The following is a 26,809-nucleotide window of genomic DNA, read 5'->3' as shown; positions in this document are numbered from 1 at the left end:
CGAAAAATTCTTAACATAGGTATGGTTTTTTTCTATAGGTATTGAGAAGAGGCATTTTGGTTTTCGTAACCAACCGTCACCGTCGCGTGCCATTGTATGCGTTCGACACTCCGTCTGACACGTTCCTATTACGGTCATGGCATGATACGATGTAATGTGTAGAGAGAGACCTTTAAACGGGCCCTGGACAGCGCACGGAACGAACAGAACAGAGAACGCTCTCACCTCTGCTCCCCCACTGTACGCTGGTTGGCTGTCTGCCCTGAAGTAGAAGTATAAAGGCGGAAACATAACAAATATTATAACAACGCGACGCCACGCCACGTCGTCCAACGCATGTTTCTATCTGCACCCTGCACCTGACTATAATATATGTGACTGATTAGTACTGACACGCGGATGGCGTATGCAAGCGTGGTGTGACGTCGGGTTTTAAATAGTATGTCCGCACCTTTAGTTTTGTTCAGGTAATTTAATTTGACAAAGTGGTCAGGAAAAGTCAGGAATCTTTTAAGAATTAGAAATGAAAACTCGCTACAGTTATATAAATCATAAGTTTATGCGGATTGGATAGATAGTTATTTATAATCATTATAATTATCACAAAACATGAGCGCATACAACATACTCCAAAAAAGATAAATGCATACCTACCTACCTACATATTGAGGACTTTGTCTGCTCAAAGATGTTACAATGTATCGGGTGACACTATTTACCGGCAAGAATAATACCGACATGGAAATACCAACCCGATATTCCGTGTATACGCCCATACAAACTGGTGTCAAACTGACAAGTTTCTATGGGCGTGTACACGAAATATCATGTCGGTATTGTACGGCCGGTAAGTAATGTCACCCAATATCTATTTTGCCGATATTGATAAATAGCATTCCTTGGTACTGCTTTTAACCTCTTCACCGCCACAAAACAAACGAAGTGACGTGCTCTGTACGCCACAGAAAAACCAGCGACAAATCAACTTCATTTTTAATTCCATTGCAGAAGGATTAATTTTATTCATCAGGTCATGTATAGAGGACCGTATCGTGAAAGGCGTAAGGCATTCCATTGGCTTTCACGACTAGATGACTCAGGCAGTTAAGAGGTTAAACATTTGTCATTTTACTTATACAAAACAAGGAAAGTTATAGTTACCTAATCTTACATACTGCAGTAATTACAAAATCTGTTATGAATAGCTACAAGGGCGTCGCCAAGGGAGGGGCAGGGAGGGGCAGCTGCCAAATGCTAGAAGTTGCCAAATGTCAACCGAACCAAAGCTATTACAATCGTCGTAGATGTAAGGTTCGTACTATAACTGAAGAGCTTCATGTGCTCTCGACTTTACCGACAATTCATACTTTTCTCATTCTCCATATCAATTTGCCCCCTCATGGGCCACCGGCTGGCGACGCCATTTAAGAAAAAAAAATCTAATCGCTACGAATTAAAGCATCATTTCGAACCTGGGGGTCACGTCGCGTTAGTTCCAAGTTAAGTTAAAAATCGGCCAAGTGCGTGTCGGTTTCGCTCAATAAGACTTCTGTACTTTGTTGTAGTTACAGTATATTTAAGTCGATAATGCACAAGCTAATAATTCGTGCTCTAATATAATTTGCCATAAAAGCACGAGTTATCAGGACGTACATTTACAAAAAAAAAACTGAATGAATGCACCTCACCGGACTTAGTTATTGGTTTTAAGTTTGAGGGTAACTGTAAGTTACAATTTAAAAACGTTCGTCTCGAGTAACCTATCTAAATGAACTTTTCTGTAGGTAGCGAGAGATTTTTCTGTATAAAAAATCTTTGCATTTTCAAGCATAACAATAAGTATGATTCATATTGTTAATATTCAGAAACTTCAATGTGTCGTTTTAAAACATTTGCCAAATTTGTACGGTGTTAAGTACGTTGCTGTAAAACGACAAAGTACAAAACTATGCAGCTACTTTTGATGCTTTTGATACAGAATGTAGTGCATAACGGTTTTCTATCGGTAAAAGTCGGATCTCAATCGGAGCATGACGGCACCCGAAGTGTCAATCAATTATTGTATTAAACAATTGACATTTTCATATCCATTAATATGGAACTTTACTATTTAGTGTCAAATGTCAAAATGAAAAACTAATTGAGATAGCGCGACAAATAAGTACGAACTTTTTCCGATAAAATACGATGTAAAACCATTATGTACTGAATCTATAAATGTATAAGCGATGTTTCTACTCCACCAGTTATTTTCTCGTATCGCCGAACTAATTAAACCGTGACCCCTTTACAGTTAGGTGATAATCTGTTTTTTACTAATAAAAATAAAAAACACATGGAAATAAAAATGTACATAAGACCCACGACGAAACGAATATTTGCGTGATCAAATTCTCAACAATGGAGATTAGAAAACGCCCAACAATGCAATAAACTGAACAGTGTAATAGTTCTTAAAGTTACAAATAAATTCATGTAAATCATAGGTCTTCAATGTGGGTTATAACGTGCCCTTGTGGGCATTGAAGGCTTTTAGGGCCTACGGTTGCTGACGCGGTTTGCACCAGAGGCCTATTAAAAATAGTATGAGCAACTCTAACTGCACACGTCCGCTTAGATACATTTCGGAGGCCTATAATTATCAAATATACCGATGGGCAGCTTTAAAAAAAGGAATCGGTGGGCAAAATAAGGTTGAGATTGAGAACATATGACGTAAGTAAATAAGATTTCATTTGCAGATTTACACTAGAAATGCTGCCATTAAATCGTGGTCTTCCGTTATGTATGGTTTAGCACAATAATTCATAAGAGCTAACGGATTTTTTTTACCTGAGTTGATAACACTGATCTTCGAAGGACACATTTGAGACAAATTCTGACGAGTGGATTCTCTAAAAATATTTAGCTGTATAGATTTTCGTGTCGGTATTATACACCTTGTTTTATCATTTCCGTAACTTCGACTCGTTACAGCTCAGTTCGTTAATGCACTCAGGTTAAGTACTTCTTCAGAATATCATCAGTGTTTGAGATTCCACCGGGCGGCAGTTTCTATGCATATATCTACTGTTCGTGTTCGTCGTGGGCAAAATACATTAAAATAAGTACAGATGCATTGAATAATGTTTTGCCACCGTATTTTGTCGGAAAAGTTCGTTTTTATCTAGCGATCTTAACTAGCTTACTGAAGTTTACTGAAGCCAATGGGGAATGGATGAAAATTTTGGAAACAGTTGAAACCTTTTTTTATCGATAGGAATAACCATTCTGAATAACAGAAAAAATAACAGATTTTTAAGTAGCCTTAATTAATTAAAAAAATAAAGAGTTTTCTTTGAAGACAAATTAGGATAGTCCGGTCGGTTACGGGTTGTTCCATACCCCAGAACAAAAACTTTAAAAAACCCTGACCTGACCCAAAAAAAATTACCCTGTTTTTCATGTACACACCCATAGAAGCTCATGTCAGTTTCTATGGGCGTGTACATGAAAAACGGGGTCGGTATTTCCATGATGGTATTATCCGGGCCGGTAAAGTGTCACCTGTCAAAACGAACGAGTCAAAGACACACAACTCCTTTTTTTTTAATTTTTTGTTCTGGGCTATGGAACAACCCGTAACCGACCGGACTATCGTAATGTGGCGGTAAAGAAGTCTTTCATTTTTTTTAATTATTGATGCTACTTAAAAATCTGATATTTTTTCTGTTAATTAGAAAGGTTATTCCTATCGATAAAAAAAAGTTTCAAGCGTTTCTAAAATTTTGATCCATTCCCCATTAAGTAAGCAAGATAAATACGAACTTTTCCGACAAAATACGATAGCAAAACATTATTCAATATATCTGTAGGTACCATCAGCCAAATAAGTGGTCTATCAATTTTTAAACAAGTTCCTATCAAATGAATATGTCGCTAAAGTCGAACTTTCAAGTTGACAGATACGTCTATTGGCATTATTGTTTTGTGACATGCAAACGATTATCAACTTTAGGGTGGTAGACCATTTGGCTGATGGTACACTAAAGGCCTGTTTCACCACTCATTAATAAATGTTATGTGACAGATATGTGTGGTGCCGTCCGTTTGTTTTGTGCGAATTTGCTACATAAAAGTTATCAATCTAAATAGGTGGTGAAACAGGCTCTAAGTCTAGGAATCTAGTTATAGTGCTCCCAAAAAGTGAAGACAAAGGTGACACTGAAATGTGTTAGCCCGCTTGGTTTATGGGCCTGCTGATGCGATTCGGCGTCGACATGCTCCGGATGTCCAATCTGAAAAAACAAGTTTTTGAATAAATCCGATGTTCTAGTTGTTTGGCCATGTTTGCCGCAAACAGGACAGGTACAGTCGCCATCAGATATTTCGGAGCGGCCGAGGTGATAGGGATGGGTTATACTTGCTAAATCGCGTACCAGGGCTTAAAAGTACGTCCACCTTCTCATACCAGGTGCAGAAAGCAAGTATCAAAATACTTTCAAAGTATTTTCTGTCCAACGCAACGAGTCGAACACTTGCTTCCTTGTTGTTATACAGATAAGATTCAAAATATTCCAATCAAGACGTAAAATACTTTGAAAGTATTTTATTTCACGTATAAGCACAATCTGAACCTTATGTGTATGAATATAAGATATAATTTTGCATTTTGGAATTTTGACGTAGTAGTACTTACTTTAATGGAAAAATACTTTCAAGTCTTGCAAGTATATTGGGTCGGTACCTGGTTGGTATACTTGCAAGGAGGAAAGCAGGTTTTCCAATGGTTCCTAGATATGTTTTATCAAAATCGGTTCAGCCGTTTTTGAGATATTAAACTTTTCCACCTTCGAAGTTTGATGGGCCTAATTTTTGTCATTTTATACCCTCAGCCTAGATAGGTATATAGAAACGGATTGCACGGATATTTGGTAAAATACGCGGGTAAAATGAAAATAATTATTAGAGAAAGAAACAGGGTACCTTCGCTGCATATAAATTTTTATATCATGTCATGTGACTTGGACAAACTGTGACGGAGAGGAATTGGAAGTTAGCGACACAGTATAACAAGTTGAGGGAAACTTGTTATACTGTGGTAGCGATTCACGGTTCGATATATGTACGTACGTACATGAAACGGAAGATCATTTAATTCTATTTATAAAATTTTGACTCTGTTTATACAAACCTCAGTTAGGTGCCTATACGAGACTACAAGTAGGCACGATAGCTTGATGATCGGGTATGAGGTGATAATCAACTTATAATACTAAAATAGAATATAACTCACATAATATCGCGGGGTAGTGAGGACTGGTCCAGGTTGTATTCCAGCACTGCTAGTATCGACAACGTTTTTAGTGTCGGTGCTAGATCTAGAATATAGAGATCGTTGTTGTCCAGCAACGTTTCATTGTCATCTTGATTATCAGGTCTAATACTTTTCTTTGCCTCTGGGCTGAAAAGGAAAAAAAGTTTGGTTAATTTTTTATTATATCTATCAAGTTGGTGCAGAATTGGATTATTCAAATTAAACATTCTTTAGAAAACTTGTATTTTGTTTTCAAGTTCAAACGTGAGCGTATTTGCTATTTACATAAATTGACTATTGTCGTGTGCAAATAACTAAGCAGGTAGGTATATAATGTTGGAAATTCCAAATGAAGCAAAATAGGTAGTTCATGCACGTTTGGCCTCTGAACTTTTTTTACGGGTCGCACGTTTGTAACGGATTGAATTGAGTAGAGAACAATACGTCTGTAGATTATAATAGACTTTAAAAACCAAGGGGGTGGGGGGTCCGCTCCGGGCGGCATAATACCATAAAAAAATAATGGTATGTGTGAAGTTCCCAATCCGCACTGGGCGCGCGTGGGAACTACGGCCCAAGTGTTCTCATTCTGAGAGGAGGACTGTGCCCAGCAGTGGGACGTTTATAGGCTGGGATGATGATGATAATTCCATAAAAAAAAATGTCGCACCTACGATTCGAACCGATTAGAATGAGAACCCCAAATAAGAGAGGGCGGCAAAATTTTCTTCCGCCCCGGGCGGCTGATACCCACGCTACGCCACTGGACTGGATGGCCAAGTGGTTAGAGAACCTGACTACGAAGCTTGAGGTCCCAGGTTCGATCCCCGGCCGGAGCAGATATTTGTATGAATAATACGAATGTTTGTTCTCGCGTCATGGCCGTTTACTATGTGTTTAAGTATGTATTTATACATATAATAGGTAAATATATTTATCCGTTGCCTAGTATCCATAACACAAGTTTTGCTTAAAATGGGACTATGTCAATTGGTGTCAATTGTCCCATGATATTTTTTATTATTTTATATAAGCTGGGTCCTCACTTATAGTAAGCGCTAGCAAACGCACAGGACATAGTCATATGGTAGAGTAAAAAAAGGTCATTTAAAAAAATCTTTTTCACTTATCATGCTCGTAAAGTTCGTATTTATGCTGAATCTAGGCGACATAAAATGACTTTTTATGTTCTAGTGCATAAAGTAAAATCTTCGTCTAAGACCAAGGCAATCAGGTGTAAATAGCCACAAACAAAGAAGTTTCTAAATATTTTTTTTTGATAATTTTTAATTTATATAAAACTAAAAATCAATCAAAATAGATCAATAAAACTAAAAAAATATAATTATTATAGTAATGCATGAACAATAAAAGGTACCATAGTAAGTGAACAATTGTTTCCACTGTTGATATTTCATTTCCTCGCCATCAAAGTGAAAAGCAAAGTGTGAAACTCAAGCATTACACCCATTTTCCCCTCGACGTGTCTACCCACCCTCGCCGTACCGGCTCGTGTGGCTATATGAACAACACGGGTAAAATGGCTCGTTTTATGCTCTTGTTGTACAATCTACTAGGTATTTACTTTTTTCCGTCTTACTTCATCATTCACCAAACGTGTAAATGCGGTATCAAAAGTTAGTATTAAGTACCTACTTCAATCAAACTATAAAACGCAATTTGACTATGCATGCGCGACTGTAGAAAGTTTTTATCGGCACACTGCACAGAATTGGTAGGTACCAATACACTATTGGTTTCGATTATATCTACGGCTACTTACGTGCCTAGCTTCCGGCTCCATCATCAGATAAGCTCAATAGTACAGTCAAGGGCAAAGATATCGACACGGCCAAAGTTGCAAAAATATGTACCTACACACGACTTTATGCACTTAATATTAAGGCCGTGTATACATATTTTTGCAACTTTGGCCGTGTCGATATCTTTGCCCTTGACTGTACCATAATATTATTCCATGTCATCAGAACTACATTATAATTGCTAAATTTCGCGTCAATACCACAATAAGAAGTGGATGAAAATCAAGTTCAAAGATTCCGTAACATACATAGATACAGGGTTACATACAGATAAAGTTAATAAACCTAAACGCGTTAGTTAAAAAATGTCTATTCCAACTCAGATTATTCCGCATGTTTCCATTAAATTCGGTAACAGTTTCGTACCTAATGTCTGTATTTTGTACATATTCTATTGTTTTGGGAACTACCTATAGAACTGTATCAACAAGACTCTACATGCTATTATTTTAAAAACACATCTCGAAAGTATTATCAAATAGAGTCAACACAGCTGTAGTTTGCTATCTTAAACATATCATCGTATTTTTGTCACCATCGTTTGATAAAAGAACATTGTCAAAATATTTGAGGTATAAATTTTAAACTGAACAGTATTTAGTGTCATGAGCGTAGTAAGTAAATCCGGTAGAGAAGAGAGTCAAAGTTTCGTAGCCTTCGTGAAGACGCAAATTCGACAAAAAGATATAAACTAAGTGACTTCGCAACATTATCTACTATAATATTTGAATGATCCGATTACAAAATATCTTGAAATATAATACCAGAAATTTGGATCTGGATCGCAACGATACATAAGTAACTTCTTTTCTTATTTACTACAGCCAGTTTAATAGAATAGGTCAATATATTTTTAGGGTTCTGTACACGAAGGGTCAAAAACGGAACCTTCTTAATTAATGTCGCTACACTATCCGTCTATCTGTCTGTCAAGAACCATAATTGATTATATCGCTGAAAATTATACAATGACATAATGCGTATTTCTGTCGACGCTATAACAACATCATCATCATCCCAGCCTATATAAGTTCCACTGCTGGGCACAGGCCTCCTCTCAGAATGAGAGGGCTTGGGCCATAGTTCCCACGACAACAAACAATAAAGATAAAATGTAAGTAAAAAATAAAGGAGGACCCAGCCAACGATTATAAAATGACCTCACACTGCGTAGATTATTAGTTACATTAGTCGTGGGTAGGTCAAATTATGCGAGATAAAAGGTCTCTGACAGACAGACACGCGAGAGGCCAGACGGAGAGATGGAGAAACCAGTACCACTACCATGAGTTTACAGTGACCGTTCTCGTTAGCGACGGCGTAAATTATTTGTAGAGGCGCTGTACAAGTCGCTATCGAGTACGGTCACTGTAAACTCATGGTAGTGGTACTAATACGGAACCTCAAAATCGGTCAATTAACCATTACGTACTTGAAAAGTCAAGGCAATCAACACCTATTTCCGTAGTGATTCGTAGCAACTCGGTGAATATTATTTAATTATGTGAGTGATTACGAACGGAATCGTTTGTGCGTAAACTGGATGTTAATGTATGGAAAACGCAAACAACAGCGCGATGTGGACTTCCTGACACATCACACGATGAACATGCCTTATTAAAATAACAAAATAAGCAAGTGGATTGCGAAATGTTTGAACATGAAACTACCGTGAGATTCACTTATAGTTAAACTAGCTATTGCCAGCGAGTCCGTCTGTGTCTGTGTAGAATTCGCATTCCTGTGGGTACCTACTATGAATTTTTCCGGGATCAAAAGTAGCCTGTGTCCTACCTCGGGACTAACTATTTCTATACCGAATTTTGTATAAATCTGTTAAGTGGTTGAAGCGTGAAAAGGGACAGATAGACAGAGCTACTTTCAGATTTGTTAATTAGCCCGTAACATGTCGAGCTAAACTCGATGTAAGACGTGAGTTATCCGGTTTTATTTCCCTATGGATTGAAAAATCCGTAGACTACAGGTGCAACCGTGTGCGGCGATGCACAGGGAATTATAGCCCCCCTCCGGTTCGGAGCAGAAGCTTCTTGGATAGTTTAGGTTCAGCTCCGTTTCGCTCCCGCCTTAGCCTTCGATGTTAGGTTTTTTTATAGCAGCCAGGATAACTGCCACTAGGAAAGTAGCTTGGATGGTACTAATCGTTGATCGGAGCTTGGATGCCATTCAATATGTTGCTAAATTAACGTATGCCAATCAATATAGTTGACGAAAACATAAATGACATCTTAAAAAAAAACCAGGTAATAATTTGCATAATAATAATTTATCAAATCATTAGTTGGGAAATGGTATCAGTGCGAAACGTTGAGTTGAGAATTAACATTTCGCCTAAATAAAAATATGGGATAAATAGTTTGAGAGCAAATAATTTGCAAAATAATTTGAATAAACCCTAATTATAAGTTGTGGCAATAAAGGTTTTTTTTAACCTCATGTAGCCGCTCGACGCTCGTTTGCAGCGATAAATTTGTTCACATGACATATTATTAAAGCAACAAAGCTGAAAATGTTGAGCTTTATCGCTGGAAAAAAACCTCTTCAATTTCGAAAAAAACACTGTTTGTTAGTTTTTTGTTTTCATTCAGTTCAACTTCTTTTATTTGTAGATACCACTGCCACGATTGCCACCAAAGAAGGTTAAGAAAATCAGCTTCCAAGACAAAGATCATTTCTGAAAGCAACCATCTTGACGGTGCTGTTCCACGCGGCGACTTGACGCTACTTTTTTGAGTCGCGGGAAATTCAAAATAGGGTCACGTGACCAGATTTGTCGCTGGAAACGAGCGTCGAGCGGCTACATGAGGCCGTACCTTGAGGTACCTATCTGTTTCAACACTCTGTTAAGTTCCTGTTATTTTATGAGACGGATATTGTGACGCCTTCTCTGTTTAAATTAAGATTCTAACGCAGACCTTCTTCGCTGAAGGACAGACAGGTGTAGAGGCGAAAATAAAAAAAAGCTTTGGAACAATGATGGGACACATTCTTCTGGCTACAGGAAGAAAATTAAAATATATCATGGGGCACAGTCGTGCCCTTGCCAAGTTTAATTTAACTTGACCTCCAAAACAGCTTACGTCTGTCGATAAATTCAATGTCATTTCTAGCAAACTCGTTTATATATAAACAAAATGCATGCACGTGATAGGAGCTCAACTAAAGCCTTATTTACACGTCGCGAGAATATCCCAATGTTAATACACTGCGGGGCCGCAATTAATTTTTTTATAAAAGATCTATCATCGAACGGTATTTTTTTAAACGCGATTTTTTCTATCGGTAGGTAATCAAATCACGTACCTATTATTCTAATTCGGTAATTGATATCGGTCATGTTTGAGTCGCAGTAACATGGAACAAAGGTTTTTTATACGTTATTAATTTTTATTTCTAATTTTTTACCACTAATGGTTTAGTGTTGAGCTTACAACCTCAGTTTTATATCTACTTAGTTTATGACTAATTTAAAGATTTTTTTTAACAAAAAAGTAGAAACGACTCCAAAAAAATTAAAAATTAACAAAAAATGGAACCGACTACAAAACCCTTGAAAATATTTTTCTAGGTAGGTAGTACTTACTAGCTCGAAGTCGGTGCCTCAGCAAGAGCCAGCAGGAGTGGAACAATAGTTGTCTACCTCACCTACATAAATGCCAACCTCAAATCCCTCCTGCTGGGTCGTGCTGAGTCACCGACTTCGAGCTAGTAGGTACCTACCTACCTAGAAAAATATTTTGAAGGGTTTTGTAGTCGGTTGCATTTTTTGTTATTTTTTATTTTTTATAGTCGGTTTTACTTTTATGTTAAAAAAATTCTTTATTTCTCACTTTTTAGTGATTTGAAGCCAAAGTTCATCTCAGAACGATTCCATTAAGCCCAAACACGGCTTAGTTACATTGTTTTATAACAGAGTTCCGTTACGTACCTACCTTCCGGCTTCTGCATCAGATCAGTTCAAAAGAATCCTTAACTTAAAGCTTTTTCTTAGTCGCTTATCTAGGTTTATTAATCATGATCGTTTATAGACGAGCAAGCATTACTTAGCTTTGACAAGTTCCATTGGTCATCTACGGTCTTCTTCATCAGATCCAGGTTACCAAATTATACTTTCTGAATGTAAATGCTTATCTTAATGCTAAAAATGCCAAAATCGCCATAAGTGTGCCTATAGAATTTGAGGTTTGCACTCGATTTCCCTAGGATCTCATCATCAGATCTTGACTTGGTGACAATGGGACCACCTCAGAAGAATACTCTTTCGAATAAAAAAAGAATTTTGAAAATCGGTTCACAATTGACTGAGTAATCGGTGAACATACATAAAAAAAAATACAAACATTGGACCATAGAACCTCCTCCTTTTTTGAAGTCGGTTAAAAATGCCAAAATCGCCATAGAAGTGCGTATAAATTTTGAGGTTTGCCCTCGATTTCCCTAGGATCCCATCATCACACCTTGACTTGGTGACAAAGGGACCACCTCAGAGGTTTTCTTTCGAATAAAAAAAGATTTTTGAAAATCGGTTCACAATTGACTGAGTAATCGGTGAACATACATAAAAAAAAATACAAGCATTGGAACATAGAACCTCCTCCTTTTTTGAAGTCGGTTAAAAATAAGATGTCATTGTCAAATCAAATGCATAACAAAGTCGTGAATATTGACGTAAGATACAAGACATACCTACGGGGAATTCCCTATAGGTATCTACTTGACCTCAATAATAATTAATGTAGGATGACCACGTGGTTATTGTTTTTAACAACATCATTAGTTGCAATTAACAGTGAGCTATTTGCGTGAGAATCTCACCTGCTAAACTGCAATAATTTATCAAGTTATTAATATTTTTCAATTCCTGATCACCGATTTGAAATCATCGTGTATATGCGTAGTGTATATGGCAACATCGGCGACTAAAAGTTCCGCCTAAAAGCTTTAGAATAGAAGGTAAACAACACCTTACCTTGTGCCACCGAATAAAAACATTTTGTCCTTATGAACGATGCAAGCCTGCCGTCTCCTTTTCGTCGGCAGCACGCCTTTTACATTTACTAGTTCCCAATAATTATCTTGTATTGAATATCTGAAGAGATCATTGAAATGAGTCTTTGTGTTGCCATTATATCCGCCGAAGATGTACATGTAGCCCTTGTAGTACCCTAGAATAATAAACAATAAGTACACAATAAATCTAAATAATTATTACGAAACTAGTACTGTAGAAAAGCGCGTCGATAGTGCGTTTTTTTTCCATAGAGCAGCTATACGACTCGCGTGCGTATCGCGTTTGTACCGATGTCAGCGGCCGATCGTAAAATCCGCCAGATCACGAAATGTTGGCCACGCATAGGTATCACGATGTGCCTGAGAAACAATGCGGCAGATCGATTAGAACAATGCATTCGTCGATATTCCTAGCTTTATACCGGGCACCTCGTGATTTTGCCGAAAAAAATAATAACTTAGGAGCGACGAGCGAAGCGAGGAGTGGTTAGTATGAATTGTGATCACAACGCATGAGCACAACGATGCAACACAATGCGTTGTGGCAGCGGCCGGCGCAGTGCCAGAACCGATATGGCGGCGTTTCATAATATGCTTACGAATTTCATGATCTGTCTAAACTGGCCAAATCATGAAATGGCGGCGTTTCATGATATGCCTAGGAATTTCATGATCTGCCTACATGTCTCTAGGCAAATCGTTAAACGGTGAGTTTTGAACGATATGGCGGATGTCCCTTATCCAATTCATAAAATGGCGCCATTTCACGATATGCCTAGGGATTTCGTGATCTGGCGGATTTTACGATCGGCCGCCGACATCGATACAAACGCGCGTTCGCGTTGAAGGCGTGTTTATAAAACGCGGTGTGCAAAGGTTCTTAAACTGCATAATATGTCTGTGAAGGTTTTTCATCGGAATTTTATAGTCATAATATAATCACGTCTGCAACGCGGTACCTACACATTAAAAATAGATCAATATATGGCAACATTGGTCAACTACAATAAAGTAAATCTGAAAAAACCTTCCCCAAAATGCCAAAATGAAATATTCCGAAAGAATTCGAAGATACCGTGTGTCATTAATTCAAACTAATATTAAAAATTCGAAAATAACTTTGTCTGTCTGTCTGTGGCAGCCTCACGCTTAAACCGCTAACTTGATTTAGATGTCATTTGGTTTACGAGTAGTTTGATAAGACCCCTTCACATGCGAAATTACATTCGAAATTTACCACAAGAGTGTGAAGAGCCCAATCCATGCTGGGCCCGTCTGGGAACTACGACGCAGTCCTTCACATTCTGAGATGTCTGTGCTCTGCAGTGGGACGCACATAGCTCGAAATGATGATGATGACATTGATGTGATGACGTACGCAAATAAAGTAGGTTCATTGAAATTGTTTAATGTTGTGTTAATGATACAAGTTAAGACAAATTAAGTTATATTGTCTTTCGATCCAATTTATGAAAAGTGTAAACAAAGACGCCATTTATCCGACCACAGACATTCAATGATGTGAAAACCTAGAACCTATTGCAAAATAATTAATCTGTTTGGTCCCAAAGGAAGACCAGCGCCGTTCGGAAGACCGGCAGATTGCTGATTTGGGACCATTTCGTGACATACATAAAACTATAATCCCAATATTTTTATCCATTGTTCAAGAATAGATGTTTTCTTTTTTTTTCTGTTCAGTAAATCGATTAATTTATTAATTGAATAGATCAAAGTATTTTTGTCTATTTTATTATTTACAATACTTGATTTCATTCCAAAGACTGTTTATTCAATTATAATAGCAGTAACTACTTTTTAATTTTAAGGAAAGTAAATAAAATTCGCTTATACATCCACGCGGCGCATTAATCGATTTTTAAAATGTGAAATTTTCCACCATCTATGCTAGTCTATGCTACTACAGATTATACACATGTTTCAATCAAGAAAAAACTTCAGATTTCGACGAAGATTTTTCAAATGAAAAATAAATATTGAAATCAAGTGATTTTTTGTGAAAAAAGTGATTAGAAATCTAGTTAAGACACGAATTATATATAAAATGTGTTATTGATTTGATACAAGTGAGTGTTTATACAAGAATTTTGATAAAATCGGTTTGTTTACACTTTTAATAAATTGGATAGGCATAACATATACCACACATACAATATGTAAATAAAGTAGGACATAAGAATGTAGGTATTCAAGGACATAAATATCTATCAAGTGTAGCGTCAAATATATGTCTACATTGACCTAATGGTTAGTGACATAAAAGTGTAGGTACCTAGATATTTTTAACGTCTTGGTAACACATACATCAAGGTCATTATATTTATGACCTTGACTGTACATTTTATTTTAATTTCCTAATTTACAACAATTACATCCTATTCTACTAATATTAAGTGTGAAAGTTTGTGAGTCCGTCTGTCTGTATGTATACTCGTATTTATTACTCTTTCATGTGAAAATGGCTGAAGAATTTGGATAAAATTTGCCACACAGATACATTATAACTTATAACTAATCAGAATTAACATAGGATAATTTAAAACTACCTGGAAATTTGTAAATTTAACATGGGGATGGGGGTGTACAATTAAGAGTCATTGTATTGTATTGTATTATACTCAACAGCTAGTATGTAATACAACATAATATTTTTTATATTTATCTCCACTACCTCTGAAATGAACATATCTAATACTCGATTTCAGATAACTTTAAAATAAATATGCTGAAATAGGAAGTGCATGGGCACAAGTGGGCCAAATATTATAGTTTTTTTATGAAAGCAATTCAGTCAAAGCTATAATACTTACATGCAGAGTGACTCCGTCTTCCTTCCGGCCAAACACTGGTAGGATTAAGTGCTACCCATACTTCCGTTTTAGTATCTAAATAGTATATTTGTGGGCAATAGATTTCTTCTTGTGAGTTGTAGGGGCTATTCAAATCGCCTCTACCACCAAATATGTACATTCTATCGCCAACTGCCACAGCAGTATGAAAATCTCTATGCGACGGTGGTGTACCTTTAGCATCAATAAACTGCCATTCATAAGACTTCAGGTTCAAACAATGAACTTCTTGTGAATACTGGTCAGTAAGATATTCAAAACCACCAAAAATGTACATTTTATCTTTTATGACACATGCAGAATGGCCATCTTTGGCATATGGAATTACTCCTGATACAGGGGGTGTGGACCATTCTAATGTTCTAGTATTAAATATTGTCAGTGTGTCACAAGCTACAGCATTATTTCTACCGCCCCACATGAACACCTGAAAAGAGGAAAAAAAAATTAAAATAAGAAAAGGGAATTTGTTATTAAGTAGAAGATTTGTTGAACAAATTTTTATTCATCATCAATGATTTTTTCAAACATTGTGATGAAGTTATCTACTTTTTTGATCAAATGCCAAGCCAAGCAAAGGTCACCTGCTCTTTATAGGTATATGTATTAACACCTAAAATTTATGTAGTTAAAGTTTATGGATTCATGTATGCTTCATTATTATTCTGAACACAATAATTTTCACATCTACTGGGCAAATAATGGTGTTTGAATTGCCATAACTATTAGATTAAATGACAGTTATAATATATTCCTTCACTATTTGTTGAAAATCAACTGCAAACTCATCTGTTTTGCATGCAAATTTAAAATTGTTTAAATAGAAATGTTGTCAAGTGTTTTTGATGACATGTTTATTGTAAGACATTCAATTTTTAATTTTATTCTGGTTTAGTTTTAGGTTTCATGTAGCACATTTTTATTGTGAAGACATTGACATAAGTGTACCTACACTAATGTAAATAAATCCTCTGCAGCCTATTTGTATTAAAAATGATATGATGGGAACAAGTTAGCCTACTAGCAAGAAGCAAGCTTATGAAGGAAACAGAAACTTTGTCTATCTAGATAATCTTAACAGTACAATAGCTGGCAAACTTCTTGAGTATTGGGCAACACCCTTACTAATATTACAAATGCAAAAGTAACTGTCTGCTACTTCTTGACTCTTAAACTGCTGCCCTGATTTAGATAAAACTTGGTACGGAGATTGTTTAAGACCACAGGGAACTACATAGGATAAAATTGCACAGTTCTCGTTTATGGGAACTAAAGATTTTTCACAGACAGAGTTGTAGGCAAAAGCTAGTGGTTATAATGTGCATGTCACATTATTTTGCTTCTGTATCAAAGTTTGTCATCTGTATCTAATAGATACTATCTATTGAAATTAGTTTATTAGACAGGTTTATTTACACAGTTAATTATTACCTAAACTATGATAGTCAACTTATGCGGCATTTGCTTTTATTGATATTGTTTTATGTTTTATAAATGAGTAGGTATTTAATTTTATTTGTAAAGAGGTAATATTTATTTAGATGTATCAATGTAGGTATTTTGATCAAATAAACTGTCATTTCAAAAAGTACACACAATTTAGACACTAAAATTAAATTTATACCATGAGGGGAAACGTGGGTAGAAAAATCGAAAGCAGGGAATATCCGAATGGATGGTAACCTTTATGATTTTCGTCCCGTTTAATAGCCAGCCAGGGTAGTCATCTAAAAATAAATAGGTAACACATACCTTATCGCCGTAAGCTACCGCAGTGTGCCCGTACCTCTGAAATGGCACAACATCTAGCTGCTTATAGTTAACCGCTGACCATCTTAGGGTATCCGTATTTAGTACATGGATAGGAATCGGCTCCCAATCCTTGTAGTCCTCGGTAGAACAATATCCTCCGAATGATAGGATTTTGTCTCCGATGCAGACCGCGGCGTGATTAACTCGCCGCGGCCCGCCTTCAAGTCGAACGGTCCATTTCATTTTGACTTCAAACACCGACTAACGCAAATCTATTCTACTCAGCGAATATTATTGATCAATTTCGGAATTTTATACGAAAATGTTGACCTGACGGCTGACACTGACAACAATTAATAACAATAACATTGACACTGACAGTTACTTTTTTTTTTGTAGTTTACAGTGTTGCCAACCCCATCATAGAGTAAAACTGTAGATATGCTTGATAAAAACTAGAAAACTGTAAATAGCAAATAAAAACAGTAAAACTACATCTTTTTGTTATTTAGTAATATTTAATGATATACGGAGTAATAAATAAAATACATCATAGGGAAAGAATTAAAAACATGTAATCATAAAAAGTTTTAATCAAATTAAATGTAAAAAGTCTCAAAAGATACATTTATTCTACGTCAAGTTTAGTGTTATCTAAAAATAGTTTTGTCATGCTAATCCAGCACCTCAGACAATGTACAACTAGCGATTTTTGAGGAGCTTGCCTTAAAAATAGTCTATACTTAGGTATTATTATTACAATAAAGGTACACTTTGACAATTACCTTCAGTCCGATAAGTAGTAAATTTTACTGGAGCTGACTCAGTTACGGATTACGTAGCAAATAAAATGGATGACGCCAGCATCTTAAATAAAAAGTTGTAGATGTCGAGGCCAAAACTAAAAACTGACAGAATTTCCAAAAAACTAGATCTACAGTTAAAACTGTAGGGTTGGCTACACTAGTAGTTTATCGCCACTGCGAGAATACGATATAGACTGCAGGGCTACTACGAAATTCGCAACTCGAATCGTACCGTCTCTCTCGCTCTCGTATTAAATAGTGTAAGTGTCAAAGGGACCGCAACTGTCCATGCATTTTTTACGAAACTAATCTGGTATCATTTTTGAGACTGTCAACATTGTCATATTGTCATAGCCATATTTTTTTAAAGAAACAACAACAACTATATTCGCGGTTCGCGCTGTCATCGTTCATCCACCATTACCTCTCACCTATTACCTCTCATATTTCGTTTTCTAGAATTTTTTTACCGTACAACGGCAAAAACTACTGGCAAAATTGTCCTCGAATGGACAGAGCCATATTTTTTTTAAAGAAACAACAACAACAACTATTTTGATACTTCTCAGAACAATAAGCGAACTATAATTTTCTGCCACTTCACTTAAATTTAGATTTGTCTAAAATTGCTTTTTATTATCTTTATGCAAAGTAATATTATGAGATATGTCTTTCTGCGTAGCAACTATTCGAACATATAAATATTATTCTCATCGATATTATGTGATGTTAATATTCTGCTTTACAAAATTATATGAGAAATGATAGTATGAGAAAAAATATACTTATGCGAAAAGTAATTCGGTGATATGATGATTCTGCTCAAGGTTGTTATGAGAAACGAAATTATGAGATTCAATTTTATGCAACATATGAACCCTGTTTAAAAACATATATACCTCGTTGAGTTTCTTGCCGGATTCTTCTGAACAGAGGTTTTCCGAACCGGCAGTATTTTTTTTTTGACATTCATAAGTGCTTGTTATAGCCTAAACTGAATAAAGATATTTTGACTTTGACTTTAGTAGGGCCTGTACTCAAACTATGAACATTAATCATAGATTAACCTATGATTGTATTATTATATTTAGTTTGTAGGTGTACTGCTGTGCTTACGGTACTTTCGAATGATAAACTCATCTCGGTTTTAAAATACTTATTGTTATTTTTGGACTTTTCTCTGACTTCTCTCTGAGAATCTGTTGATTTATTTGTGGATGAAAAAAAATGAAAAATATTTATTATGTTAAAAGTACATGGTTCACGGTACAACGGTTGGAATCTCCTAGTAAGTGTAAAATACTTGTCAGGAGACTCCACTCTTCCATTACAAGAAAAAACTTTATTAATATTTATTTTTATATATTGTCACTACTTTGAAAAATCTCGTATCTAAAATCAATAATGTCAACAAAATTGAACCTTGACATAATGTTCATAAAGTTCAATCAGAAGAATTATCTATTTTGAGGTAAGTAAGTTTTTTTTTAAAGTAGTGACGATATTTAAATTTATCAACGTTGAAATTGATTCAGTCACATCACTACGCAGAAAATAAGTAGTGACAACCTACGAAATTTCAAAACGTCAAAGTCAAAGTCAAAATATCTTTATTCAATTTAGGCTCAAGCACTTATGAATGTCAAAAAAAATCTACCACCGGTTCGGAAAAACTTCTGTTGAGAAGAATCCGGCCAGAAACTCAACGAGGTATATTTTTTTAAACAGATTTACAATATTATTAAATTATATCTATACATCACAAGTATTTAACACAACTTTATTTTAACACAGTAGGTTCGCTATTTGAAGGAATCGCCAATGCGGATCGGAATTATTTCCAAATATGCCTGTCCATGATATAATCACTAACTTTATAATACGCATTAGATAATAATGTCTTCTCTTCTTGACAATAAGTAGATCTGTATTTGGTATCTGTATCATTTGTAATATTTTTTAGAAATTTATTATAATAACGTATGCAACTTCCCAGAAACGACTTTTTGGTTTTAGCCAGTCTGTAAGATGGAACTTTAAGCTTCCCTGTGTTTCTAGTTGCCTTTGGCTTATCGACGTTAGTGTATTTTTCATTCAAATATCTGCCCCGACACGGGAATCGAACCCGGGACCTCAAGCTTCGTAGTCAGGTTCTCTAACCACTAGGCCATCTGGTTGTCCGCGAAGCGGAGCTCCGTCGACTTCGTCTCAGAGTCGTTAAATTCATAATAGTTTTCCAGACAAAATTAGTGGTAACAATATTCGGAATAACAATTTTATACCTATAATACATTTGAAAAAGCAATGTTATACCATACAAATGTTATACTAAACAATTTTTCGACCAAGAAATATTATAAAAAACAATTTCGACCAAACAATTTTCGACATTTCAATCATTCGACGAAACGTTGTGTTATGCAAAAAAATACGTTACAATTTTTTTTATACACATACATACACACATAAAGTCACGCGTCTTTCCCATTCGGAGGAAATTGGCTGTGATAGACGAAAGGACAGACAGATAGAAGCACGAGTGATCCTATAAGGGTTCCGTTTTTTTGTACCTACTTAAATTGTTTAAATATTTTTTAATCAGACGTTACTTTGCGGAGGTCCATATCAATAAACTTCTTCTCACTTCTTCTAAGTTGTTACACTCTTGACAGAAAGGATGTGGTCGTCGGTAAAAGATCGGTTGCAATGCAAACCTCCATGACAGCTTTCTTCGAAAAATAATAAGGTGTTTCCCCCCCGCCTTCCACATCCACACCGCAGTGCTAGAGCCGAAGTTCGTAGTTGACAATTAGAAAGCGCAACCACGTGGCCCAAAATAACTTGGCGACATAGATCAACTCTTTTGTCGGCGAAGGCAATAGCGACGCAAATTTTTAATATTCAACTAGGCTCTCATTTCACATTTATGTTTTTGATGAGATTTTAATGTACCTATCTTCTGGCCTAACCAGACCCTAACCTTTGAAATCATTGAAATCCTACATTAATGAACGATCAAATTTAATTAGATAATAGCTTAGTATTACATGGCAATTAATATCTAATAGGGCAACATCGATGTGCTGAAATAATTGTCATCAAATTCTTTGCGGGTTGAAGGGAAGGGCGTCAAATTGTAATTTTTTGAAAAGAAAATTCATAATATTGTATAATTTGTGTTTTACGTTTTTCATTTGTTGTAAATATCTAATATTAAGTGGCGTAATTAAAAATGTGGGGTAACGAGGGCGGGTATGGCGATCCCCTCGCCCCGGCACAAAACGGAGCAGGACAATGGACAGTGAAAAGAAAAGTGGTGGAGGCGGTGAGGACAATCTTTACTTACCTTATCACAAACCTGATTATAAGAGACTCTATCCGGAAAACTCGGCTTCCACGGAATTTAAAGTATTCGTCGAATCTAGTACGAACGAAAGACTAGGAAACAAAAGCCCAATTTATTTGAACCACATATTCTCAAATGGAATCAAAGGTGTAGTGGCTATTCGCAGAATAAATGCTAGTAAGATTGTGGTGGTATTTAAACAATTTAACACGGCCAACAACTTTATTAACAACACGGCTTTTCTGGAAAAAAATGGCATGCGAGCTTTCATCCCGCAGCTCATATTGAAAAACAGGAATTATTCGATTTGTTCCAGTGAACATTTCTAACAAGGACTTGTACTCCAAGCTGTCGTCGATATATGAAATAATTTCAGTCAGACGTTTTTCGAAAAAGGTAGGTCAAGAACGAGTGCCTTTGCAAACTGTGAGCATTACGTTTCTGTCAAATTCATTGCCTGACAATGTTCAATATGACCTGTTCTCGTACAGGGTATTCGATTATATTCCTCCTCTGCAGCAATGTTACAGATGTTTTAAGTTTAATCACTCGGCCAAGATCTGCAGCGGCAAACAGCGCTGCAGTTGTTGTGCTGGTGATCACCACTATAAAGAATGCGATAAACCAAACGAGCTTTCTTGCGTAAATTGCAGCGGGCCACATATGGCTATTTCAAGGACTTGCCCAATAAAAATGCAAAAAATGATGGAGAAAAAGAGTAAAATTACTTACTCTTCTATTGTAAATACCAAAAACGCTGTGGACTTTCCCCCGTTAAAAACTACTCAGCAAACTGTACAAAATGTAAATTCGGATGTAAATAAGCCTTTATATACCACTGTAAATAAGACACAGAACCAAACGAAAGTCACTTCTGTTGCTGATGTTAAAACTCAGCTATTAGGTAATAATGATCTGACTATGGCTATTGTTCGTACATTAATCCAATTGGCTAATAATGCTGATGACACTCCCGTTACTACCACAACAATTAAAGAGATGCTTTTTTAAAAATTTATCTTAAATGGATTCTAGTTCTCATAATTCACAGTTAAGAATCGCTCTTCATAATATTCAAAGTGTTAAAAACAAAAAACCTTTAATTATTAAGTTTTTAAAAGAAAATAATATAGATATCTGCCTACTGAATGAAACATGGCTTAAGAAAATCAAACTTTTAACATTCCTGGTTACAATATATTTTATAAAAATGCGAAAAATGAACATGGAGGTGTAGCCATCCTGATAAAATCATTTTTTAAGTGTAAATTATTACAAACTGATTTTTATGAGGACATTCAAGCAATTGCTTTATCGCTGTCTGTTGAAAGTGGTAATATGTCAATATTATGTGTCTATTGTCCACCAACTGGAGGCCTTATGCGTATTAATAATTTACGGAAATTAATAAATGACCTACCTAAACCCATTTTTGTAGCAGGAGACTTTAATGCTCACCACATAGCTTTCGGCTGCGTTTCCACTAAGGGTCGTGGCCAACAATTGTTCGACATGATTGACGAGTGTAATTTATGTATATTAAATGATGGCAGCTTTACAACTCTTAATTATCCTAATCGCAATCCTTCTGCTATAGACGTTAGTCTAATCAGTCCTTGTATTGCCCCTCTTTGTGAGTGGTCAGTACATGATGACAACATGGGAAGTTATCATTTCCCAACTATAACAGACATAACACTCTCAATAGACAGATATCAAATAAACCCTCCTGTTGACAAGTTTTTGTATAACAAGGCAGACTGGGAAAAGTTTAAAAAATTATCAATTGATATGTTTAACGATTTGACTGTGGACAATGAGAACCCTTTGGAATCATATAATCAGTTTTGTATTCGACTCAACACACTTAAGCAAGAATGCATACCTAAATTTACTAAAACTTCAACTTTTCGAAGTAAACCTCCGGCACCCTGGTGGAATGATAAATGTGAACAGAGTGTTGTCAACTCTTATGAGGCTTTAAAGTGCTACAGAGCTACTCCTACTATTGAAAATTACATACATTACAAAAAAATTGATGCTATTAAAAAAAGGACTATTGCTGAGGAAAAAAAGAATGGCTGGCAAAGACTTTGCGACAATTTTAATAGAACTACACCAATAAGCGTTATTTGGAATTACATTAAAATGTTTAAAGGTATGAATAAAAAGTAAAAACAAATCATACAACGATGAGTTTATCGCATCCTTTTTAGATAAGTTGTCAGAGGACAGCACAGTTAGTTTCGACAATCTAGATGTATACTTTAATCTTAATAATAATAATGAGAAATCCAAGTTTCTGTTAGAACCTTTCTCAAGAAATGAATTTTTACTAAGCCTTCAATCTCGTAAAAATACAAGCCCTGGTTTAGACGATTTTCCCTACATACTAATTAAAAGCTTGGATTCAACTGTACAAGATATTTTATTAGATATATTCAATGCACTATGGTCAAAACAAATAATTCCTCAGCCGTGGAAAACCCAGTGCGTGATTCCAGTTCTCAAACCAGATAAGTCCCCAGATTGTGCTGATTCATATCGGCCTATTTCCTTGTCATCATGCATTGGTAAAGTTTTTGAAAATATGGTAAAATGTCGCCTCGACTGGTTTGTTGAATCAAATAGCATTATTCCGCATGTGCAATATGGATTCAGACGAGGTAGGAGCTGCGCAGACAGCTTCTTATCCCTTATAACAGATCTGAAATATGCAAAAAATAGTAATGTTAGTGTTGCATGTGTTTTTTTGGATGTCAAAGGAGCATTTGATAATGTTCATCCTGGAATATTAGTTAAGGTGTTAACTAACTTGGGAATACCGGGTTAGTTGCCAAGTGGGTGCATGAATTTCTAGTTAACCGAACATTATATGTGAAACATAATAATATAATACATGGCCCAAGATCTGTGTCTAAAGGCACTATGCAAGGTGCAATTCTGTCACCTTTGCTATATAATTGTATACTAGTGAGATTTGTAAATATGTAAATACAGATTTTGTAAATATTTACCTTGCTGATACCTATATATGTGTCAATAATGATGTAGACATAGCCATCCATAAAATTAACTATGCTCTTAAGGAACTACATTTATTTTACCATAACAGATTACACCTACAAATTAATCCAACTAAAAGCAGTTCTATGATTTTTAGTAAGGACTCTCCTTCTAATAATATTATATTCAATAATGAGTAATTTCCCAAGTTAACCATCATAAATTTTTAGGCATAGTTATTGAGAATAACTTAACTTTTGAAAAACATATTAAAATATATATCTCAAAACTCCACAAAAGGGCTAAATATTATGAGGTGTCTAGCGGGAGTATCTTGGGGGCAGACCCAAAGATACTTTCAATTTTGTATAAAGCAATAGTTAGAAGCCATTTTGACTATAGTTGTTTAGCTTACTTAGATAGTAATTATGTACATAGACTAGACATTATTCAGAATAAGGCTTTGAGGGTGATTTCAGGAGCTTTCTGCTCAACTCCCATTAGAGCAATGGAGGTTGAAACAACAATCATGCCTCTTGTATTGAGAAGATTACTACTGGCAGAAAGACATAGTGTGAAGCTATTAGCTTCAAACAATCAAAATATAATTAAAATAATACCTTGTGAATTAGACTGCCATGATCCTATGACTACAGGTGCGATCTTCTCAATGGCCAGGCTCCCAAAGTCTCTCGCATCCTGCTGGAAATGAGGAAGAAATTCCCATCATTGTATGCAATATCACCTTGGCCATGTTATTCACATTCATTCAGTTTTTTATTCCCTCAAGTTTCAGTAATTAGGGCTTCCATCACCTCTAATCAGGATATGTTAGAATTTTTAAGTGAAAATGAAGATTACTACAAACTTTATACAGATGGCAGTAAGGGAGAAAATTATGTTCGTTAGTGCTGTTTATAACCCTCAAAATAAATTTGTTCAAAGCTTTGTTCTGAATAGTAATTGTAGTATATTTACTGCGGAGGCATATGCTGTTTTAGAAGCACTCAAGTTAATTGCATTTACTAATAGTTACCATAAATTTTTGATTCTTACTGACTCTTTAAGTCTAATTAAAGCTCTGGAAAGCTTTAAAGTTCATTTTAAAACATCATACATGATTTTTAAAATAGAAATCATTAACAATTATAAAAGAAAAGGATTGGAAATTTCTTTTATGTGGATACCGTCACATAAAGGAATAACAGGCAATGAAATAGCTGATAAGGCTGCATATGATGGAATCAATGCGATAGATGTGTCATTAATTGTAAATATTCCGGTTACTGATTGTTATGCCGCCATTAAACATGACATACAAAAATTGTGGCAAGAATTTTGGAAGAAGGATCAGGAAGTCAAGGGGAAATGGTATGGAAGCATTCAGCAAGACTTACCAGTCAAACCATGGTATAATAAGCTCAAGTCACCCAGCCGTGATTTTATCACCACAATCAATCGTCTTCGTTTTGGCCATACTAAGACACCTGCACATCTGACCAGACTTGGAATTGTACATAATAATAAATGCAACAACTGCGGAGGTATCGGCGATATAGACCATTTGATTTTTTCCTGTCCGGCATACTCTTTGGATAGGTTAATCCTGGCTAGTGAAGTTAAAGTGTTATCATCAGCTAACGACCCCTCCCGCCGCCTCAGTGATTGTTGAAAAATGTGGACTGTTTTATACCAATCTTTAAATATATTAAAAATACTTTCAAAGACCTTTGACATTACAGTGAAATGTGAAACATACTCTGATGCTCCGATCAACGATTAGTAACTCTGATGTGAAAATTAAAAGTTGTGAAGTGAATGACTTACGTGACGTTTAATAAATGGTGTTACCAATGAGCAAATAACTGATATGACAACATGAAAATAAAGACTTGGCTTAAAGGTCTAGTAACCAGGCCATAAAATTCCAAAAAAAAAAAAAAATCTCAGCGTTTGTTGACAAACAGCCATCAAAAGTGACGCGGAGGTTTTTTTTTCGAAAAAAACGTCGCGAAAGGCTTGTTTGATTTAAGGGTATGTAAGTTAAATTGATTATTTTTAACTGTTGTTTTTTCATACGATAAGTATATCTTTTCCAGAATTGGATTGTTATTATGTTCAAAATGTCGTTATTCACCATGCATAAACGATTTTTGTTAAAAACGTTACGTTACATCTTTCGTTTACGATTTACGTTACATTTTACAAAATGCTACATATTTGTACATAAGTCGAAAAATGTGGTAAAGGGAAGTTCACACAGAAAAATTCTAACTTACACCGTTTATTATTAGGTTTCCAATGACTGCACGCACAGTAAGTTAAAGTAAGATGGATATTTTGAAGTTAAATAAATTTAAATCTGTAGGTGCAGGATGGCACAAGAGAATTGTGGCGAGTTCATGTGCTTCACGTCCTGCTACATGCATAGCGTATTTAAAGTGAGAGACAAACGGAGAGATTCATCTTATGCTACTTATTTACTTACTTTATTTCCAAAAACATCTTTTACATTGTCCACTGTAACAAGATACTACTTCCTAAATTGGTAAACCTGTGATTTAGGTTTTGGCCATTCTTTGAGGGTATTTATAGCTTGTACAGTCGAAAGTCACAAGCATGCTCCACAACTAGGTGGTAGGACCTTGTGCTAAGTCCGCCCGGATTGCTACCACCATCTTCCTCGCTAATCCTGCTTTAAAGCAGTCAGTGCTTGCACTGTGTTTGTTTCGGCGTGCGTGAGTTAACAGCCGGTGAAATTACTGGCACGATGGTATCCCATCATAGGCCTCTAGGTTGGCAACGCGTCTTGCAATACCCTGGCGTTGCAGATTTTTATGGGCGGTGGTGATCTCTTAACTCATTTGATCGTTTTGCCATCC

At 35.8% G+C, this 26,809-nt stretch overlaps 1 protein-coding gene and 1 long non-coding RNA gene across 2 annotated transcripts; both read right to left on the bottom strand.

Moving 5' to 3' along the window:
* Positions 1-539: 539 nt before the first annotated feature.
* On the bottom strand, positions 540-17,138 carry LOC141432085 (kelch domain-containing protein 3). Its single transcript, XM_074093476.1, has 5 exons — positions 16,770-17,138; positions 14,979-15,444; positions 12,107-12,302; positions 5,276-5,443; positions 540-4,277 (listed from the first exon to the last, which is right to left on the bottom strand). The coding sequence occupies exons 1-5, from the start codon at positions 17,010-17,012 to the stop codon at positions 4,214-4,216; spliced, it is 1,137 nt and encodes a 378-aa protein (XP_073949577.1). The 5' UTR covers positions 17,013-17,138; the 3' UTR covers positions 540-4,213.
* Positions 17,139-23,330: 6,192 nt separating this feature from the next.
* Positions 23,331-25,588, bottom strand: LOC141431611 (uncharacterized). The gene is made up of 3 exons (XR_012451734.1): positions 25,325-25,588; positions 24,548-24,629; positions 23,331-23,628 (listed from the first exon to the last, which is right to left on the bottom strand). It is a non-coding gene; the product is annotated as an uncharacterized lncRNA (long non-coding RNA).
* Between the last annotated feature and the right edge of the window lie 1,221 nt (positions 25,589-26,809).

This window comes from Choristoneura fumiferana, chromosome 10 (assembly GCF_025370935.1).
Source record: "Choristoneura fumiferana chromosome 10, NRCan_CFum_1, whole genome shotgun sequence".
Taxonomy (NCBI): domain Eukaryota; kingdom Metazoa; phylum Arthropoda; class Insecta; order Lepidoptera; family Tortricidae; genus Choristoneura; species Choristoneura fumiferana.
The sequence above is the reverse complement of the archived record's forward strand: the minus strand, read 5'-3'. Positions and strand labels throughout refer to the sequence as shown.

Excerpts from the sequence above, each read along its gene's own strand:
- LOC141432085 (XM_074093476.1), bottom strand. The coding sequence starts at position 17,012 with ATGAAATGGACCGTTCGACTTGAAGGCGGGCCGCGGCGAGTTAATCAC. Across the intron at positions 15,445-16,769 it reads CGGTAGCTTACGGCGATAAG|GTGTTCATGTGGGGCGGTAG; the intron begins GTATGTGTTACC and ends TCCTCTTTTCAG. Across the intron at positions 5,444-12,106 it reads TTTTTATTCGGTGGCACAAG|CCCAGAGGCAAAGAAAAGTA; the intron begins GTAAGGTGTTGT and ends TTTCCTTTTCAG.